At 41.0% G+C, this 17722-nt stretch overlaps 1 protein-coding gene across 4 annotated transcripts in view; it reads right to left on the reverse strand.

The window, feature by feature from the left end:
- HERPUD2 (HERPUD family member 2) overlaps window positions 1-7308 on the reverse strand; it is a 42722-nt gene extending 35414 nt beyond the window's left edge. For 2 of the 4 annotated variants that reach the window (XM_046670149.1, XM_046670147.1), the window contains exon 1: window positions 6415-7308. In XM_046670149.1, coding sequence (XP_046526105.1) covers window positions 6415-6561 — 147 coding nt within the window. In that variant the 5' untranslated portion in view covers window positions 6562-7308. The remainder of the gene's footprint in view (window positions 1-6414) is intronic. The other 2 variants (XM_046670148.1, XM_046670150.1) reach the window with 2 other exon arrangements.
- Between the last annotated feature and the right edge of the window lie 10414 nt (window positions 7309-17722).

The raw sequence follows: 17722 nt of genomic DNA on the forward strand, positions 1-17722 counted from the left end.
TATTTTGAGTAGCCTGGAGACAGAACCATACCACTCCAAATAAACAGCTGCTTAACCAGCTGGCCCAAAAACTCTACTACCCACTTAACAGATGTTGCTAAAAACAAAGGTGAGGAAAACTCACCTGCTTTTAATCCTAAACTTGGGAAAGATTTTTTTTTCTTCCTAAAAGGTTTACACATATTATTATCTGAAGTGTCTGACTTTTTAATGTTTAGATATCAAAAACAAATATAATACCATGCAATATTAATGAATTTAAAACATTCACAAGAGTGTGATAGATGAGTTTACAAAGCCAAAAATATTTTCATATTTCTAGAAAGTCATCTAGTTGGTATCAAAAGATTAAATTTTTACGTGAAAGACTAAATGGGTCTCTCATAATTACGTATGGCCTGAAAAATCATGTTCTTAGTATATCCAACTTCAACATAATCAAATAGCTCAGTAAAAGCAACCTTCAATTTACATGTTAGTTGAAAGAACCATAACCCAAGTCCTTTGAAAGTAGTAACTATTAACATTTCAGTATTTACATACAGTTCAGTCACAAGTGTCAAATAGTTTTAAAGAGTTAGTTCCCAGGAGGTACACAAAATATCGTTCCTGTGGGAAATGAATTCTGTGAATTTGTACTGGAACATATCTCCTTCCCACTCAATTCACCCAAACTAAAGCCCCAGGACATTCAGAAACACTGTAAATGGAAGCAAAGTTTGCCCAAACTGCCTCCAACCCTTATCTCCTTGCAACAACAGTAAGGAAAACCAGCTTAAAGAATAATTTTCCCTATAACTCCAAAGGCTTATTCCCTGATCAGCTGTTTCCACTCACTGGCCATTCACAAATCAGGTATTCGTACAACAGAGACTGCCAAGACAAGTCTACTCTAGATCACACGAACAAGCAGAGATGTGAAAAGACAGAGCAAAGCAACGTGCTTCAAGGTCTTAAGATACTATGTTCCCATATTTTCCCTACAGTTTATCAAAATAAAAAGAAATAACCACACACTAAGTCGACATACATTAGAACAGTATTAAGGCCATGTTATCCATACATGACAAACCATCTAAACACATACACCTCTTCTAACAGCTCACTTACTTGTTTTTAATTTGCAAGTATACAACTGAGATGGCCAAGTCCCTAAATGCCTTTTTTCAACTTATTATATATAATCATCACATATAATGTGAATTATAATGGCTAAGAGCTGAGGCTTGCAAGTCAGACCAATCTGGGTTCAAATTCCAATTCTACTACTTAGAGCTCTACGACCTTGAGCAAAAAATCACTAAACTTGAGTTTCCTCATCTATAAAATAAAGCTAATAATAAAACTTACATCATAAAGTGTCTATGAGGAATAAATGTGATAAAACCTATAAAGTGCTCAGTAGAATGCCTGGTAACATGGCAAGCATTTAGCAAATGGCAGTTTAAAATCAGAACACCAAATATGACAGTTAAATAAAAGCATTTGAGACCATAAACTCAGTATTTATTATGCAAAGGAGACAAACTTAAAAGTTCTAGAAAAATCCTATTTTAAAAGGGATTGATGCATGATTAAACAAAATATTACCTTCATAATACTGTTATTTTTCCAAAAAGACATTAGGAAAAGGCTACAAAGGAGTTAAATAAAATGAATTTTAGTCAGCACTTGTTCAAAATTTTTAACTTTTCATCAACCTTCACACTCAATTTAATAAATACTCCTCTTTGTTCAAAAGGAGTTTTAAAAGTTTGAACTAAATTGCTAAGTGACATGAAACCCTCTTAAATGTATATAGTACTAAAATTTTATAAGACGATAGTCTTATAAAACAAAAATTATTTATGTGTATGGATTACAGCCCCTTTAAATCAACAGTTCTGAGGTGGTTAAGTGAGTAAGTTTTAAAAACGACCTGCCTAAGCAAGGTAACAGGGAATTACAAAAGTGAGACAGACATAAACCTCAAATTATATTATACAAGCTATTTCCACTGAAAATGAAAGACGTCCATCTGAACCGTAGGCAATTTGGTTATAGAATGTTATATTCTCAGAAGAGAATCTATACAACTGGTTCTATTCCTGTTTTCCTTAATTCTAACGGAATCTCAGAGCAAAGGGACAATCTGAAAAAGCAGCACAAACCTCCCTAGCTGAGTAAGAGAGCTGGAAGACCTAAGAAATGAAATTGACTGCCTTAGCTTAACAGTATGAAGCGCCGAGACAGAGGAAAACTCCCAGAACTGAGGGACATGTTCAACAAGTACATGACCCGAAGACTGAAAAACAGGGAGCCAAGCCATACAAGCCCCAGAAAGGTTTGCCTTCAAAACTGAATTCAGAGTGAGTCAGGTCATTTTAGTTATTGTTTGTGTATGAGAACAGAGTAAGAAAGAAGAGATAAATGAATAACATACCTCATTGGATTTAGAGATTCTTATTTTTTAAGTTTTCTCTAGGATAGTCTATTCTACTGAATAACATTAAGTTCAACCATTTTGATATATACATCTCTAGTAACTAATTCTAAACTAGATCAAAGTCTGAAACTCCTCAAGTAAAAGTGGACTTCTAGACAGGTACCTTCACCCCCTAGTAGCAATTACTTTTCTTTCAGAATAATTATTTCACACTACAGGCCAATTTCAGGATGTCAAAATCTAAAGTCATGAGGTGATGACAAATGTCATATTAGAATATGGTTCACAATTATAAATATACACTACCAACATGAACTGGTGCACTTCCCAGTTCCTAAACCAAGTCCTAAATCAATTATCAATACCATTCGAAGTTAAACAAAACTCCAAAAGAGCTCAATTCCACATTTGAGGTTTTTAATGATGACTTTGTAAACTTTTGCATAATTATCACAACTTCCTTACTTCCTCACTGGAAAACACCTTCCCCTTCATAGCCCATTATGGATCTATAATCTTTTTATGAAGTACTATATAAGTACCAAGTAATATACACATTTAGAATCATCAGTGAAACATTAACTCTGAAAGAATAGTTAAAAAAAAACAGAGGCTATCATCTTGTCTGCTTAAAATTGTTATCAACTCTTAAGAAAAATGTCCCTGTCAACCGTTTAAAACCGCTACACATTCCCGTACCCCCACTCCAGAGCTGACCGTTCCCTCCCTGTGCTCCAACGGCACTCAGTACAGCCCTCTTGTACAACACTAGCCACATAACATTACAGGTATTTACTTACATGTCTCTATGCCCCGCCTAGATCTGGGCTTCATAAGAGCAACGGACTCTTTATCATCACCTTCATGTTTAGCACACAGACATTCAAATGCCAGGTCAATAAAATCCTAATTAAATAAATGAAAGCCAAGAAAGTGTGCTTCTCAGGGGTGGAGATACTTGCTGTGGGTTTATTGAGGGAAGGGGAGTTGTACCTAAAATATCCAAATGGAGAATATTTGTATTAGGTCAAGTCAATACCTGACCATAAAGCTAGAATCTTGTGACTTTACAGTTACAGAGTTTAGCCAGAATTCCGTTACCAGCATGCAGATACATGACCTAGCCTTGTAGAGACTATAAAAGGACAACTTCAAATCTCCATTGTTCTCCCTCCAGCAGCTGCCATTTATTTTCCTCAAAGCCAGTGCCCAGAGGGACCAAGGCCCTCCACCTATACCTGACACATCAGACGCAATTAGAGCAGTGCTGACCAGAGCCACCACTTTTCTACTACTTACTGGGGGACACCTGCTTCTACAAGGCACTGGAATCCTACTCTGCTTCCAAGTCCACTCACCTCCACCAGGCAGATGTGGAAGGAATCAGGCACAAGAAACGATCTCTGCTAAACTTCAAACAGCACTTTGAGACACTTAAACACAGAATCAAGGTTAAGCAGTCATTGTGGGTGGTCATAAGAACCTCAACTTCCTTTATAATATATTAATAATATTGCTTATATTGCAAAATATCCTATGTTCTAAATAACAACCTTACTAAGTAAACTTTTAAGACACCAGTACCTATGTTGAGGACTACCTGTGGCTTTAGGGTATCATTAAACAGTTGGTCTGTTCAACAACTGTCATATTTCAATTCTCACGTGATGTTAGAATGCAAGCCTGTCAAATCTAGTAACCAAACGTACAAAATTTCCAGCGATGTTCAATGAAAACAAACACATGTACCCCACCCCAAGGTCCACCCACTCTCACTAACCCAGAAATAACTTCAGATATTACAGTTCACTCAGAGAAGACTTGCTGGAAGAGAAAAAAAGCCAGGTTTGTCACAAGGTTAGGTCATGAATAGGTTGCATATGATTTCATATAGCCTCCAAAAGTGTCTCCAGTGTGTCTAAGAAGCAGGTGGCTTACAAGGGCGAGGTGTAGAGAAGTTTGCAACTTATCTGTCCTCGAGCAGCTGACTGATCCATGTGGGCACTGACAGCCCTCCACTGGAGATTAGTGCTACCACGGCAGAGCTCCTGCCAAAAGCAGGCTTCTCCTGGGTACAGATAAGGCAAATGGGTTTCACACTCCTCTCTTAGAAACTTTTTAAAAAAGAAAAAGTCTCAGAAAAGTGATCACTCTTGGTCCATCATAGTGCAAACCAAGTCCCTTTTGGCTTAATCATATAACACAAAGCTCCTCACTTAAGTAGTCATGGGTGGCTCAACAACGGGGATACGTTCTGAGAATTGTGTCCGGCGATTTCCTCGATGTGTGAACATCATAAAAGTGTACTTACACAAACCTAGGTGATACAGACTACTACACGTCTAGGCTATATGGTACTAATCTTATGGGACCATTGTTGACTGAAACCATGGATCATGGTTGACCATTATGTTGTGCGTGACTGTACAAACTTGAGCATATATGCTTAGATACATGCCCAAGAATTTACTTAGCAATGGTATTTGGGCTATGTTAGGAACAGTACTATGGAAGTCTACAACTTTCAAATCTGACTATTCTGAAAAGCTATTTTCCACTTCAAAAATATGTAAAATGAAGCATATGCAATAGGAAATCTTTTGTAAAGCAGAAATTTTTAAAACAAATTGTTAGCCCCTGTGTAAATCTTAACTTGCAAACAAAAGATCTGAATAAATGAGAGTTCCAACAAGTTTGTTCCAAGTACTTAAATACCTCAGGGTTTTTATTTTCCCTACTAAAAATGTTTGTGTGACAAAGTACTGACAAACACAGCTAATGCCAACTAAGAGTTGTTTGTTTTTCTAAATCTCCCATTTTTGCAATAACTTCCCTATTTGTGTAGTTATTCTAGAAGTCTAAATGTCTAACTAAACTTAATACTGTAACACTGAAACAGTCCTAATTCATTAATATCTTAATATAGAGCAAGTGATTCCCTTATTTATGTGCATAAAACAAGTGTTAAGTACAGCCTGGAAAGCACAGTTGCCTTCCAACAGATTCTTGTTGCCGGCTTAAATTCACCTGATGCCAAAAATATTTCCCACCCTAAAATCCAAGCCTCTTTGTTAATGAAACAAAAGCTAACTAATCACTGAACACTACTTATTCAAGAATGAAAATTTTATACAGTGGAGAATGTAAAAGCCACATCATAAACTCTACATGACATTATACTTGTCTAAATTATTCCAAGACATCTTATCAACTACGTACTTCCAAATCTAACTTTGGGGACAGATGGAGCTATATTGTCTATCTGTATTTTATTTTTTATCTTTGCAATATCCAGATATGATTCAGAATGGAAAACACTGTCACAATGATTTACAAATGGCCACACAGAAGGAAAAAAAAGAAGCACCAAATGTTGGTGTGGTGACAGGACTATTCTCTTCTAAATTAATGAAATATCTATGTGTCCTCCACAGGAGAAAAATGAAGGAGAGGGGGCAGAAGAAAGTGAATCTAAAACTTAGAACTCTTTGCTTCTTAAAACATATATACTGGTCTTGAAAAGTATTTTTATAGGGGTCACACACTTATTTCCAAGAAAAAAACTGCTCTTCAACACTATGCAAATTTCTGGGCCAGGTGTAGAAAGTAAAAGAGATTTTACTCTAACAAGCAATACAAGCTTCAATATGAGCTGTAGCTTCTTTTTTTCAAAAGGATGAATCTCTCATTCCCACATTAGGTTGACGACTTTAAGTTCAAAGAAAATGGTCCTTTTTTAAGCCTGCCAATTCTTATGTCCCTTGATATTTCTGTATACTCTTAACTAATTAACTGAACCTCATCAGGAAGATATTAATGATGGTTTGGACACTCAAGAGACACACACAACCTCAGAACTTAGAATACTTTGCAGTCTACCAAAAGAGACCTATGTGATTCAAGAGCGGAGGGGATGAGTAGGGGGAAGGGAGTACATGACATGAAAAGCTGCTGGACAGAGCAGCTGCGCCCAGCTTTTAGACACTTACTGGTTTGCTAGGGTACACGTTAGACAGATGCGTTTTTAGTTTCCCCACAGTCCAGTTCAAGAAGCAGCTAATAGTCTGGTCACTGTATTTCTGATTCGGTGCTTTAATGATGAGGGTCACAGGAATCTCCATCCCATTTTGGTCCATGGTGGCCCCCAAAGACGAACAGAGAGAGTCAAGAGGAGCAGCAGTTAAGCTCAAATGATCCTAGGTGGTTAATGCCGGCGCGACTGGGATAGGGACCGAAGCGAGTAGGTTCTTAATATTCCGTGTCCACGTCAGTTACAAGCGCATCGGGCGATACAAAGGCCATTGCCGGTACCAAGGATGATGGACAGTGGCGGTAGTGGTGGTGGTGGTGGTGGCGGCGGCGGCGGCGGCGGCGGCGGGGTCTGGGGGCCCGGCCGTGGGTGCAGTTTTCCCCGCCAGGTCCGGGCTCCGCCGGGCTCCGGACTGCGGAAGGAGGCCGGGGGCAGAGAGAGAAAGCGATGAGATGGGAAGAGGGGTGAGGGCGCGACCGCCCAAGTCACCGCCCCGCCCCCGCTGCGACCCCAAACCTGAAACGCAACAAGGCTCCTACGCCACGGCCCCGCCACGCGGGCCGGGCCTCTCAGGGCTGCCAGCCGGGGCAGGGGTACCTGAGAGAAGGCCGTGGGGCCCGCCACCGCCACCCTTCACGCCTGGGCAGGGCCGCCGGCCGAACGTCTTCCGCGGTGGCCGCTCCCTTCCTGCTGCTCGGTGGCGGCCACAGCCTGGCCCTGGGTCTCGCGAGGCGGAGCGCTGGCTGCGGGAGAAGTTGGCCGAAGGGTGCGGCCCGCTCTCCGCCTGACCCCTGGGGCAGGGCAGCGGGGCACAGGCCGGGCGGGGCCCAGGCGGCGGCAGGTGGCAGGAGGGCGGGGACCAGAGCCGAGGCGCCGGCCGCGAGCGCGCTGGTTTTGTTGTTGTTGTGCGGAAGGTCTGCGTCCCCTTTAAGCCTGGAAGCGCAGGGCGGAAGTGCGTCATGCGCGGCCCGGCCCGGCGCGCTGCCCTCCGGCCCGGCCGCCACTGGCCACCCCAGGCCGCTCCGGCCGAGTTCCGGGTCCGCGGGCCCCGCTGGGGCGCGTCGGATCCCTCTAGTCCTGACTCTTCGCTCGGCCCCGCCTCCCGGCTGCACTCAGGCCTCACGACTAGCTTAGCTGGCGTTAGTATAGCCTGTTGTTTACCACACCCTGAAGATTTGCAAAGTGTTCCTCCATCCTTGGAGTTGTTTCTGCACAAGTTAGTGTCCTTCCTAATGCTGAAGCAAACTTCTCACAGTTTCTTGTGCCGACTGTCTGCAAAGCACGCTGCCAGGAGCTTTGGCGCACAGACCGTGGGGTACCACTGCGGAAGGAGCAAAGGCTCGCAGTTTAACCTGAAGTCTGCCTCTACCTTCCGTTTGACCCTAGCTAACCTTTCTGAGCCTCTGTTGTCTTCTAAATGGGGACGGTAATGCCTAGGTAACTGCGTGTGATGAGAACTGAGCTACCTGTGTAAACCTTCTGGAGCAGTTCTGGCACGTAGCAGTCTCTCAAATGTTAATTTCCATCTCTTTCTTCTTAGTCATCACAAAAGTTGACAAGTGTTTACTACGCACCTACTGTGTGTTCAATACAATGGGAGATGAAGAGGGATGGCAGTGTTATTTTGCTCTTTTATGGCTTAGACATAGGCATGCAGAGGTTAAGCCCACTGCCCAAAGCTGACTTATTCTCCATTTTCTGCGCGGGGTTAGGAGTCAGTACAGTAAATTAAAGTTTGTTAGATGTGCATTTTCACAGCTCCAGGCCTCCACTTACAGGAGAATGCAAGCTTTGGGAAGCTGGTCTCTTTCCCTCTCAGCTTCAGAAGAGTTAGTGAAGGTTAGGCACCACTGAGTTAGTGACCAAGGGAAAATTTTTCCTCTCAATAGCTAAGGCAGCAGGATCCCTTACACCATCCCCTCCCTCTCCTCCTTCTTTGTGGTAGACACCTACCGTATCTTAGCCATAGCCTCTCAATGCTCTTCTGAAATAAGAGTGAAGTCCCCTCTATTTCTTGTCATGGAATAAGGACAGCTTGCTATGACTCAGCAGACCCTTCTCTTTTTCTACCCAGTATCTAGTCATCCTAATGGAACCTTAATTCTAGCTAAAAATACTTTTTCAGACTCCCTTACATCCAGGAGCGCCATTTGACATAGTTCTAGCCAGTGAAATGAAGTTGAAACCCAGTTGAAGTTGCTACTGGGGCTTCCAGGAAAGCTGTTAGATGGACATGTTCTGCAGACCAGAGCTCATCCTTGCCCTCCACCTGTCTTTCTTCCTGGAGGAAGGTGATGCCAGAGGTACAGCAGCCGAAGTTCAGTCATAAGCAATAAACAGGAGAACAAAGGTCTACATGCCGAGGATGGCAGAGCGAGGATGGCAGAATGGAAAGAGGCTGGATCCTTTATGGCATCATTGTGTCACCATGTAAGTCCTAAGCTGTCTGCCCTAACATGTCTTTGTAGTCCAGTCCCTGTTTCAGCCAGGAAGTCTCCACAACCACCACAGCCCAACCCTGTAGCTCTTGTCACTTATGCTTGTGACTCAGACTTCCAGGAATCCTTTAGAGTAATGAGGTCATTCTCACTTGGCACTGTGAAATGTACGTTATTAATGAGATATACCTTGATAATGATTAATATTAAGATATTGTGCATTTCACTGTGAGAAGCACTTATTTAAAGCAGAGTCCATCTAAGGTTCGCCAGCATGGACAAAACATTTAAAAACGTAATGAACATTCATGAGGTTGAAATATATGTGTATAAAGATGATACAGTATCTGACAAAAATGATTATTTTTAGTTTACAGCCGCCTGAAGTACCTAAAAATGCTTTTGATGCTGTTGAACTTAGGCACAATAAAAACAGTCTGTAAATATGATTTCATTTTTGCTAAATTATGTATATATTTGTATAGAACAATGTGTGAAAGGGTGGTCCCCAGAATATTGATAGTGTTTAACTTGGAATTTGGGGTAGGAAAAATAGTTAGCATTAAGGGGATTCAAGATAGCAGTTACTTAGAGGCTGCCATGAGCATTGAGCTGCCTATTTAAATCATTGCACATGTTACAGATAAGACATGGAAATATGAAAGAACAATTGCACATCTCAGTTACCATTTATTATTTAAAGACAGCTTCTAATGAGAATGCTTGAGAGTACATGCTAATAGATAATAAAGGATTTGTGATTAAGACTCAATCTACTTGAACAGTATTAACAATTCAATACACGTAATCTTAGTAGCTGGTTCAGTAATTCAAGTTTCTGATTTCTGCCCATGGGGTAGCTTTCTTTGCTAACAAAGTAAAACAAATTTAAAGGAAGTTATTTGTAAATATAAAAATTTATTTCCAGTATTTTTGTGATGTTTATTTACTTCTAATTGTTTTCATCTTTGGGTTGGGAAGGAGGACAGCTAGAAAACCATATGTTGACTCATTCTGTCAGATTCCAGTTTCTTTTAAAAATTTAAAGAAAATAAAGTGCTTGTTACTGAACTTTTCTTACTCAAATTTGGAATACTTTCCAGGAAGATAAAATACTTTATGATTTTGAGTAATATAGTTTGCAGTGTTTTCTTTGGGTTTTTTATTTTTGTTTTTCCGATAACTCTTTTAGGAGGAAAGACAGTTAAGTGATGATCTTGCAGTTGCAAATTTCAAAGATGATGTTGGCCATCTGGCTTCTGATTCCTTCTATTTCTACTTACACAAAAGTTGTGTTGTTTTTTTTTAAGATGCTGTGCCACAAAGCATCTAATCAAATCTTAATCAAATTTATTGTTTAAAAACAAATGAAATCCTACACTTGAAGCCTAGAAAAAGTAGCTCGTTTCAACGCTGCACTTTCAAAATCGTAATTGGTCCCAGATGTTTGATTATAAGCCGTATTTTAGAAAATAGAAGGAAGAGAACCACACATGCATTAAATGCCAAATGGGTGATTTGAGTGATATGTCATCTAATGAATTTTCAGAACAGCCCTGAGGGGTAGTAAGGACAGTGAAGCTCAGAAAGGCTCAGTGTCTTGCCCAAAGTCACACAGCTAGTAACTTCCAAATAGAGTTCTGATACCTCTATAATGCACACTCTTCCCACTACACTGATTTTCATATTTAAAGATATTCATACGTAACAAGACACATTCAGGAGGAAAAGTTTTTCAGGAACAACCCCTTAGAGGTCATCTAGCTCAGTTTCCCAAATGCTGCCAGAATCACTCTTACCACATCTATGAAGGGCAACCAGCCAACTTTGGCTTAAACCCTTCCAGGGAGAGGGAGCACCATAGTTTTCTCTATAGCATGACCTGTTGTTAAACAGCCATGGTTGTTATAAGTGAATTAAAATCTGCATTCCTATAATTTGTCACTAAGCCACTTTTCTCAATCAATTCAAAATATGTTTACTCATTTCACATGCCAGCCTTTCAAATGAATAACTATTAAATGCTCTCTACATCTTCAGACTAAACAGCCCAGATCCTTCAACCATCCTTAAGAATAGTTTCCAGATCTCTCAGAATACTGACTCACCTTTGGACACAGTGGTTTGTGTATCCCTTATCAATTATGGTGACCACAATGAGCGTTGAGACACGTTGTGATTTCCCTGGAATAGTCTTCATAAGAATGCATCTGTATTTCTATTAATTTCTGTATTAATAGAAATCTTCATAAGCTGGTTTGGCAGTTCTATTTCCTGCTTTTCAGCAACTCTGTGTCTAGTCATTGCTTAGAGTAACCATTTGGCTAAGACAGAAGTCTCTAATTTCTGTGATGATTCAATCTGGTGACTCAATAATGCTTAGAGAAAACTGTAGCTGAAGAGCATCTCACTGACCTCTCCTTTAGTTGACCGGGATGGGAGTAGAAGGTGTGAATCCCTTATTTTTTTCACCCTTTAGAGAATTTTGACCCAAATGTATATGTTAGTTGTCTATTGCTACAAAACAAATTACCCCAGAACTGTGAGTCAGAATTTAGGGAGCAGCTTAGCTGGTGGCTCTGGTTGGAGTCTCTCATGAATTGCGGTCAGGATTTCAGCTGGCATTCCGCTCTCTGAAGGCTTGATTGGAGCTGGAGGATCTACTTTAAGGTGCCTCACTCACCGCTGGCAAGTTGAACTGGTTATTGGTGTGACGTTTCGGTTCCTCCCCGTGTGGGTCTCTCCACGGGACTGCTTGAGTGTCCTCACAACATGGTAGCTGGATTCACCCAAAATGAGGGATCCAAGAGACAAAGACGGAAGCAACAATGCCTTTCATCACTTAAGTCTCGGAAATCATGTACTGTAACCTGCAGGGTGCTCTATTGGTCACAAAGACCACCCTGAGTCAATGTGGGAGGAGAATACATACGAGCGTGAATACCAGGAGGTAAGGACCATCTCATATTGGACGCCAGCTACCGTAATGTACCGTGCCAGAGCATGGCAGGCCATAATAGATACCCCATTCCTTCTAAATACAACTGTCCAAGTCCAAATCCTGGTAACACTCTTGCAGTTGTTCCACAACTGCTTGTCCTTCCTCTGGTGTTCAGCCTGTCTCTGCCCAGAGATCTTTCACCAGTTTTCTCCCCCCAAAAGCAGAACTACATAACACTATTGCCTATATTTTTCAAATGTTTATCTTTCTTGCTAAAAGCAAATATAGTTTAGTTAAGTTTGGGGATATTACCTTTGCTACTCTACATTCAAATAAAGTTAGTAATCACTAAATTGAACCTGGAAAATTGTCTTTGGCCTAACCAAGGGGTTCTTATTTGAGTTCAGAGATATACCCTGAATCATCTACAGGACTGTGTACATATGTACACATGTGCATTTATCGAGAGGGAGAGTCCATTGTTTTTATGAGCTCCTCGAAGGGGCCATTTGTAACGCTTTTCAGAGCCCCAGTAAAATCCAATCCTCACTGTAAGGTTTTTCCAGGTAAAGGAATTGGGTTATTGAGCCAATTATCAAGTTATTGCCTCAAGGATCCAAAATAACTCTTCATTGCCTGCTTTGTGATAATAGAGAGAAATCCTGTAAATATTTCTCCCTTTCCAGCTGTCATGAAATTAAGCTTTGTCAGTAGAGGGCACTGGAGGGGCACTGGAGGAAGAAGAGATTTCTCTACCTGTGTAGTGTAGTGTGTTCCTTTAGGCAGGCTCTTACAGCACATGTGGCTTCTGCAGCTCCCAGTTCCAGCAGTCCCCGTGGTAACAGTAGCACCTCCCATGAACAACTTCTCCAGGAACCCTCTCAGGCAACTTTGCAGGCAACTCGCATGGACAGCTCTCACTTCACAGTGATGTATCCCCAGTACAATACCCTCCATGAACAGCTTCCCCTCACACCCTTAGGCATCTTTGCACCCGCAGTGAACATCTCTGACATCAAATAGGCCACAGTCATTGGGCTTCTTCGACAAGGGTCTGTCAACCCTAAGGGCAGTAGATGATCCCTGTAGCTGATTTTCCTATATTCTTCAGAATTCTCTTTGCTCCTTACTAGCCATCTCCTTATCACACTAATTCCCTGTTATAATAATTCTTTATATTTAACCTTCCATGTTCAAAATATTGTTTGATTTCTCTCTCTTGCTTGGATGCTGACTGACACAGAATTGGTATGAGTAGTGGTCCCATGAGATAGACACACGAAGAATTTGAGAATTCCGTTGTCATGCCCTTTGGCTGAGCTCTTTCGCATGAGAAATGAGATGAGGGCATTACAATTAATCAAACTATCATCTGTGGTTGATTGTGATGACATGCTAACTGAAGCAAGGGATTGCCTAAGTGGTTGCTGCACTTGACCATCGTGACGGTTAAGATGTCTATAAGGACATGGTATGGGATAGGTTCTTCTGAGTGCACTTCAGCACTTATAGAAAGAAAATGACAAGTTCATGTCTTTCAACTCTCAGCTCAAGTATAGTCTGCTTGACTGTGTCACAGAATGCTTCCATGACAGCTATAAAAGAATTTTCTAGTTCTTGCAGACACAGGGGTGATATTGTTGAAAATCAAACACAGAATTTTAAGTGTTGCTAAATTATAGCAATAGTTGAATTCAGAGTCCCATCAGATTTTTCACATGAACAGGCATTAAAATGGAAAGAATGGGATCCTAAAAATTTGAATGGGGACATCTGCTGGGAGTCACATTAACTGACAGTCTTGAAAGTACAAGTCACTATAAGCCTCCTCTATTCTTGAAAGTAGATTGCTCTCTGTGGAAACTAGCCTTCCTTTGACCTCACCTGGGGCAGATTCCTTGAAAGGGAATGTTTATTCTCCTCAAGTTCCACCATAACCGGCTCCTACTGCCACCAGACCTATAAGTAGGGTTAAATCTCAGCATGCTCCATGAGGACAGGTACACACTATGACCCACGAGGAAGTAGCTAATATAATCACAAGACTTTACTCATCTATATCAGCAGAAATCAGGAACATGCATGCGAGTATATTCTGAGTGTTAGACCAAGGAGGATGAAATGTAACACTACATTGGGCCAAATTAATTGACATGAGTGCACTTACTAGAGGTTCCAGATTTAATGCGTTAGTTCATGAAGCTGAAGGTGGCTCTCACAATTTATTGATTGATGGACTGAAACCTGGGCTAAACCATGGCCTACATTTAATACAGCTGAAATACCAGAGCTTTCCTGGTATGATATAGATAAAGTAATCCAAGGGCCTAGGGAGATAGCAATGTTCGAATGTATCGTTTGTTACCTGTACATCCACCCATCCCTCCAACGTTGCGTGAAAAGGCCCCTAAAACACACACTTCATTCACTAAGGCGTTTAGAAATGCATGAGTGAGGGGAACACTGACATCCTTGTAAAGCTCTGTGGTTGCTCTCATTTGTAGACCAGGTATTTCCAAAGGGGATGCTGTCACTGAGATGAGCTCCCTAGTTACAGTGCCAGTTGGGAGACAGCACTCTGAAAGGATGGGAATTTGTTTTATAGGATACAGTCTATTCTCTGAATCAGAGACCATTATATGCAGAGAGGCATGTGGAATCTTAGCTCCACTGCAAAAATACTTAATGCTCACCATTTACATTAGTAATATTTGTGCCAGTCACTATTATAGAGGACACAAAGAATTATAAAATGTACTTGCCTTCAAGGAGTTTGCAATTTAGTAGGAGGAAATAAGACAAGCACACAAGTGACTATAAGACAAAACAGAAACAGGGAAGTGCCCCAGGCCCTTCTGTCACCCAGCCAATCTATGTCTCAACGAAAAGCAGAAGAGGAAAGTGAGGGAAAGTATATAACCTGCTACATCAAAATACAAAAGGCAAACCTTAACTTGACATGATTCTTTCTTTTCTTAGCCTTTCCAACTTTTCCTCACATTTCCCTAGATTACATGTTCATTAAAATCCTATCCACTGCCTTTGCTCAGGCCCAGCTGAGACTTTCAGTTCAGCCTCTAGGGAGAGGCCTGGCTGCACTACAGGAGATAAGATGGAGCCCACACTCCCAGGCACCCATGTGTACCTCTCCCTCACTAATGCCTAATTTTCACTGTGTTAGTCTTAAGGACAAACTCGTCCTTTTTCATCACACTCTCCACCATCCCTCCCATTTCATGTCTAGTAACTATGATGAGGATCAAGCCTGCCCCAGGGAGAGAAGTCCAAGGTGTCCTGCCCTACATACCGATCTATATCATCCTCCGGGAAGCACAGGACATCCTGAACTGATCTGACCTGATTCGTATCCAAAGTTATACACCCACCCGATAACCAATCCCCACCTGCACTGATACCATTTTAATGACTTTTTTACATGATCTTTCCTTTGTCTTGTAAAGAAATAACTCACATACCTGTGCCTTATAAATTTAACCCTACCCTCAACCCATTGCAGCTCTTCTCTGCCCATGGGTCCTGTCCCCATGCTTGCTGCTCTTCACTGCCCATGGGTCCTGTCCCCATGCTATTCTCTAAATAAAAGAGCACTACTACCAGACCTTGAGAGTCCAAGAAATCTTTCTTTATGTTATTTGTTGTTTGTTTATGCAAATTCTTTGTGTTGGTAGCAGCTTCCTAATTAATTGTGTTAAGATTATGAGGCCAGATCTGGGATCCGCAGAATAATTGATTGGTTTGAATGACAAGGGGAAGGAAAGAGGGAATGACAGCTAAGTATCTCAAATACTGTACACTAGAGACTCATTTCATTCATTCACTCATTCATTCATTGTAAGCATTCCACATTCCAAAGATTTTGTACTTTTATCTTATCCTGAAAAGTATTTCCAAAAACATGCATAAAAATTTTTGAATAGTTCTATAACTGGTCAAGAGAAAGGGGCAGAGTTCTTGAGAAAACTCTTGGCTGAGTTCACTCTTTTCTTTTTCCTTTTTAGTTTCTTTGTGTATTACTCTTCATGACTCCCTAAGGTTTATAAACTAGGTTGAGTCTTTGAAATAGCAAGCCAGCTTTGACTAAGAAAACTTGTTAAATTCCAGGCTTTAGGGAATAATAGGACAGCTTCTTGAGTATAGTCTTTGTAACACTCATTCTTAAAGAATGCAGGATTTTATCTCCCTAAGGGATTTATGTTTCACAGCTTTGATGTTGCCCAGCGCAAAATGCTCAGCTCTGTTGCAATTTGTAACTAAGATCACTCCAGAATGAAGACAAAACACCTTAACATTACAGAGTGCCTATTACAAATGTGGAGTGTGCTAGGTGCTTTTATATGGTGATCTCTTTGATCCCTTCAGGATAAACCCTGAGCCCCTACTTTCAGACTTACCCTGCCCCATCCTTAGATGCTTTCTCTATGCATGCATGTGAAATCTACTATTGCGTTTACCATGTCATAATTCTCTCTTGATAATTCTGTCTCTCTCACTAGACTGTGAGCTCCCCCGAGGCCAGATATTATGCCCTAACCAGTTTTTTTTTTTTATCACTGTTGCCCAGCACAATTCCTGTTGCATAATGACAATAAATATTATCAACTAAATGATAATGTTCATTTACAGAGAGGGGAAAGGAACTGTAGAGATGTTAAGTAATTTGCCCAACGCCACCCAGTTAATAATTGATAGAGCTGTTGATACAAAAGCCCATGAATTTTACAGCATATCCTATGTGTTTCTATTTAACACCACTTCTAGCTTCTGTTTCTATAGGATTTTTGTATAACCATCCATGTCCTCTTTCATGTGTGCTATAGTAGACAGTAGAGTGTCTGGGAGAACTGCAGGAGAGAAATCTGGGCCATATTGAGGAGATAGAGCATGAGGTTAACAAAAAACCTACAGAATCGTCACAGGGACAAAGTTCAGAAGCGATGGAGGACATCACTCATCGGATATCTGCTAGGAATCTCAGATAGCTAAGAGCAGCATCCCTGATTAACTATAAACTCACTTGTTATCTAGCCTGAAAAACAGAGAAAAATAACCACAGGAATTTCAGCATTGTACCTAATTCTTATCTCTTTTACACTTTCCTCTGTCCTTTAATGATTGGCCACACCACAGGCATTTTTCTGCTAACTTCTCTGCCAAACTCAGATTTTAATCTCTTATTTGTTATTGCACATATGACTGGAATCTCCTATAATTATCATATGCTCGTAGCTTTTTATTTTGTATCTATGAAAATCATTCTTTGGTTAACATAACCATTTTTATTCACTTACCCCAATTGCAGCTTATAGGGGAACACTTCAGGAAGGGAAAATTTTGAGGCACTCTTCTCGTAAACCACCTACATTTGTGAGGATGCCAAGGAGCCTACAAAAGTAAATAAGCTTAAAGATGGAAAAGAAAACTCAGTGTGAATTGGTACTATTTTTCAGATTCATGTGAGAGATGATCTTTGCTCCCCACCATTTATGTATTGGTTCTCCAGTTTTTTCAAAATTCCTTTAGAAACTTCCATTTTGACTGCATGGTCTAATTTGACTTATTATCAGAAGAAACCATTTTTAGATTGCTATTTCATAGGATTTTCTTATCAGCTATGATTTTCTTATTTTTCTTCTTCTTTTTTTGTTTTTGAGGAAGACCAGCCCTGAGCCAACTGCTGCCAATCCTCCTCTTTTTGCTGAGGAAGACTGGCCCTGAGCTAACATCCATGCCCATCTTCCTCTAGTTGATATGTGGGACGCCTGCCACAGCATGGCTTGCCAAGCGGTGCCATGTCCGCACCTGGGATCCGAACTGGTGAACCCAGGGCCACCGAAGCGGAATGTGCACACCCAACCGCTGCGCCACTG

This window comes from Equus quagga, chromosome 8 (assembly GCF_021613505.1).
Source record: "Equus quagga isolate Etosha38 chromosome 8, UCLA_HA_Equagga_1.0, whole genome shotgun sequence".
Taxonomy (NCBI): Eukaryota; Metazoa; Chordata; class Mammalia; order Perissodactyla; family Equidae; genus Equus; species Equus quagga.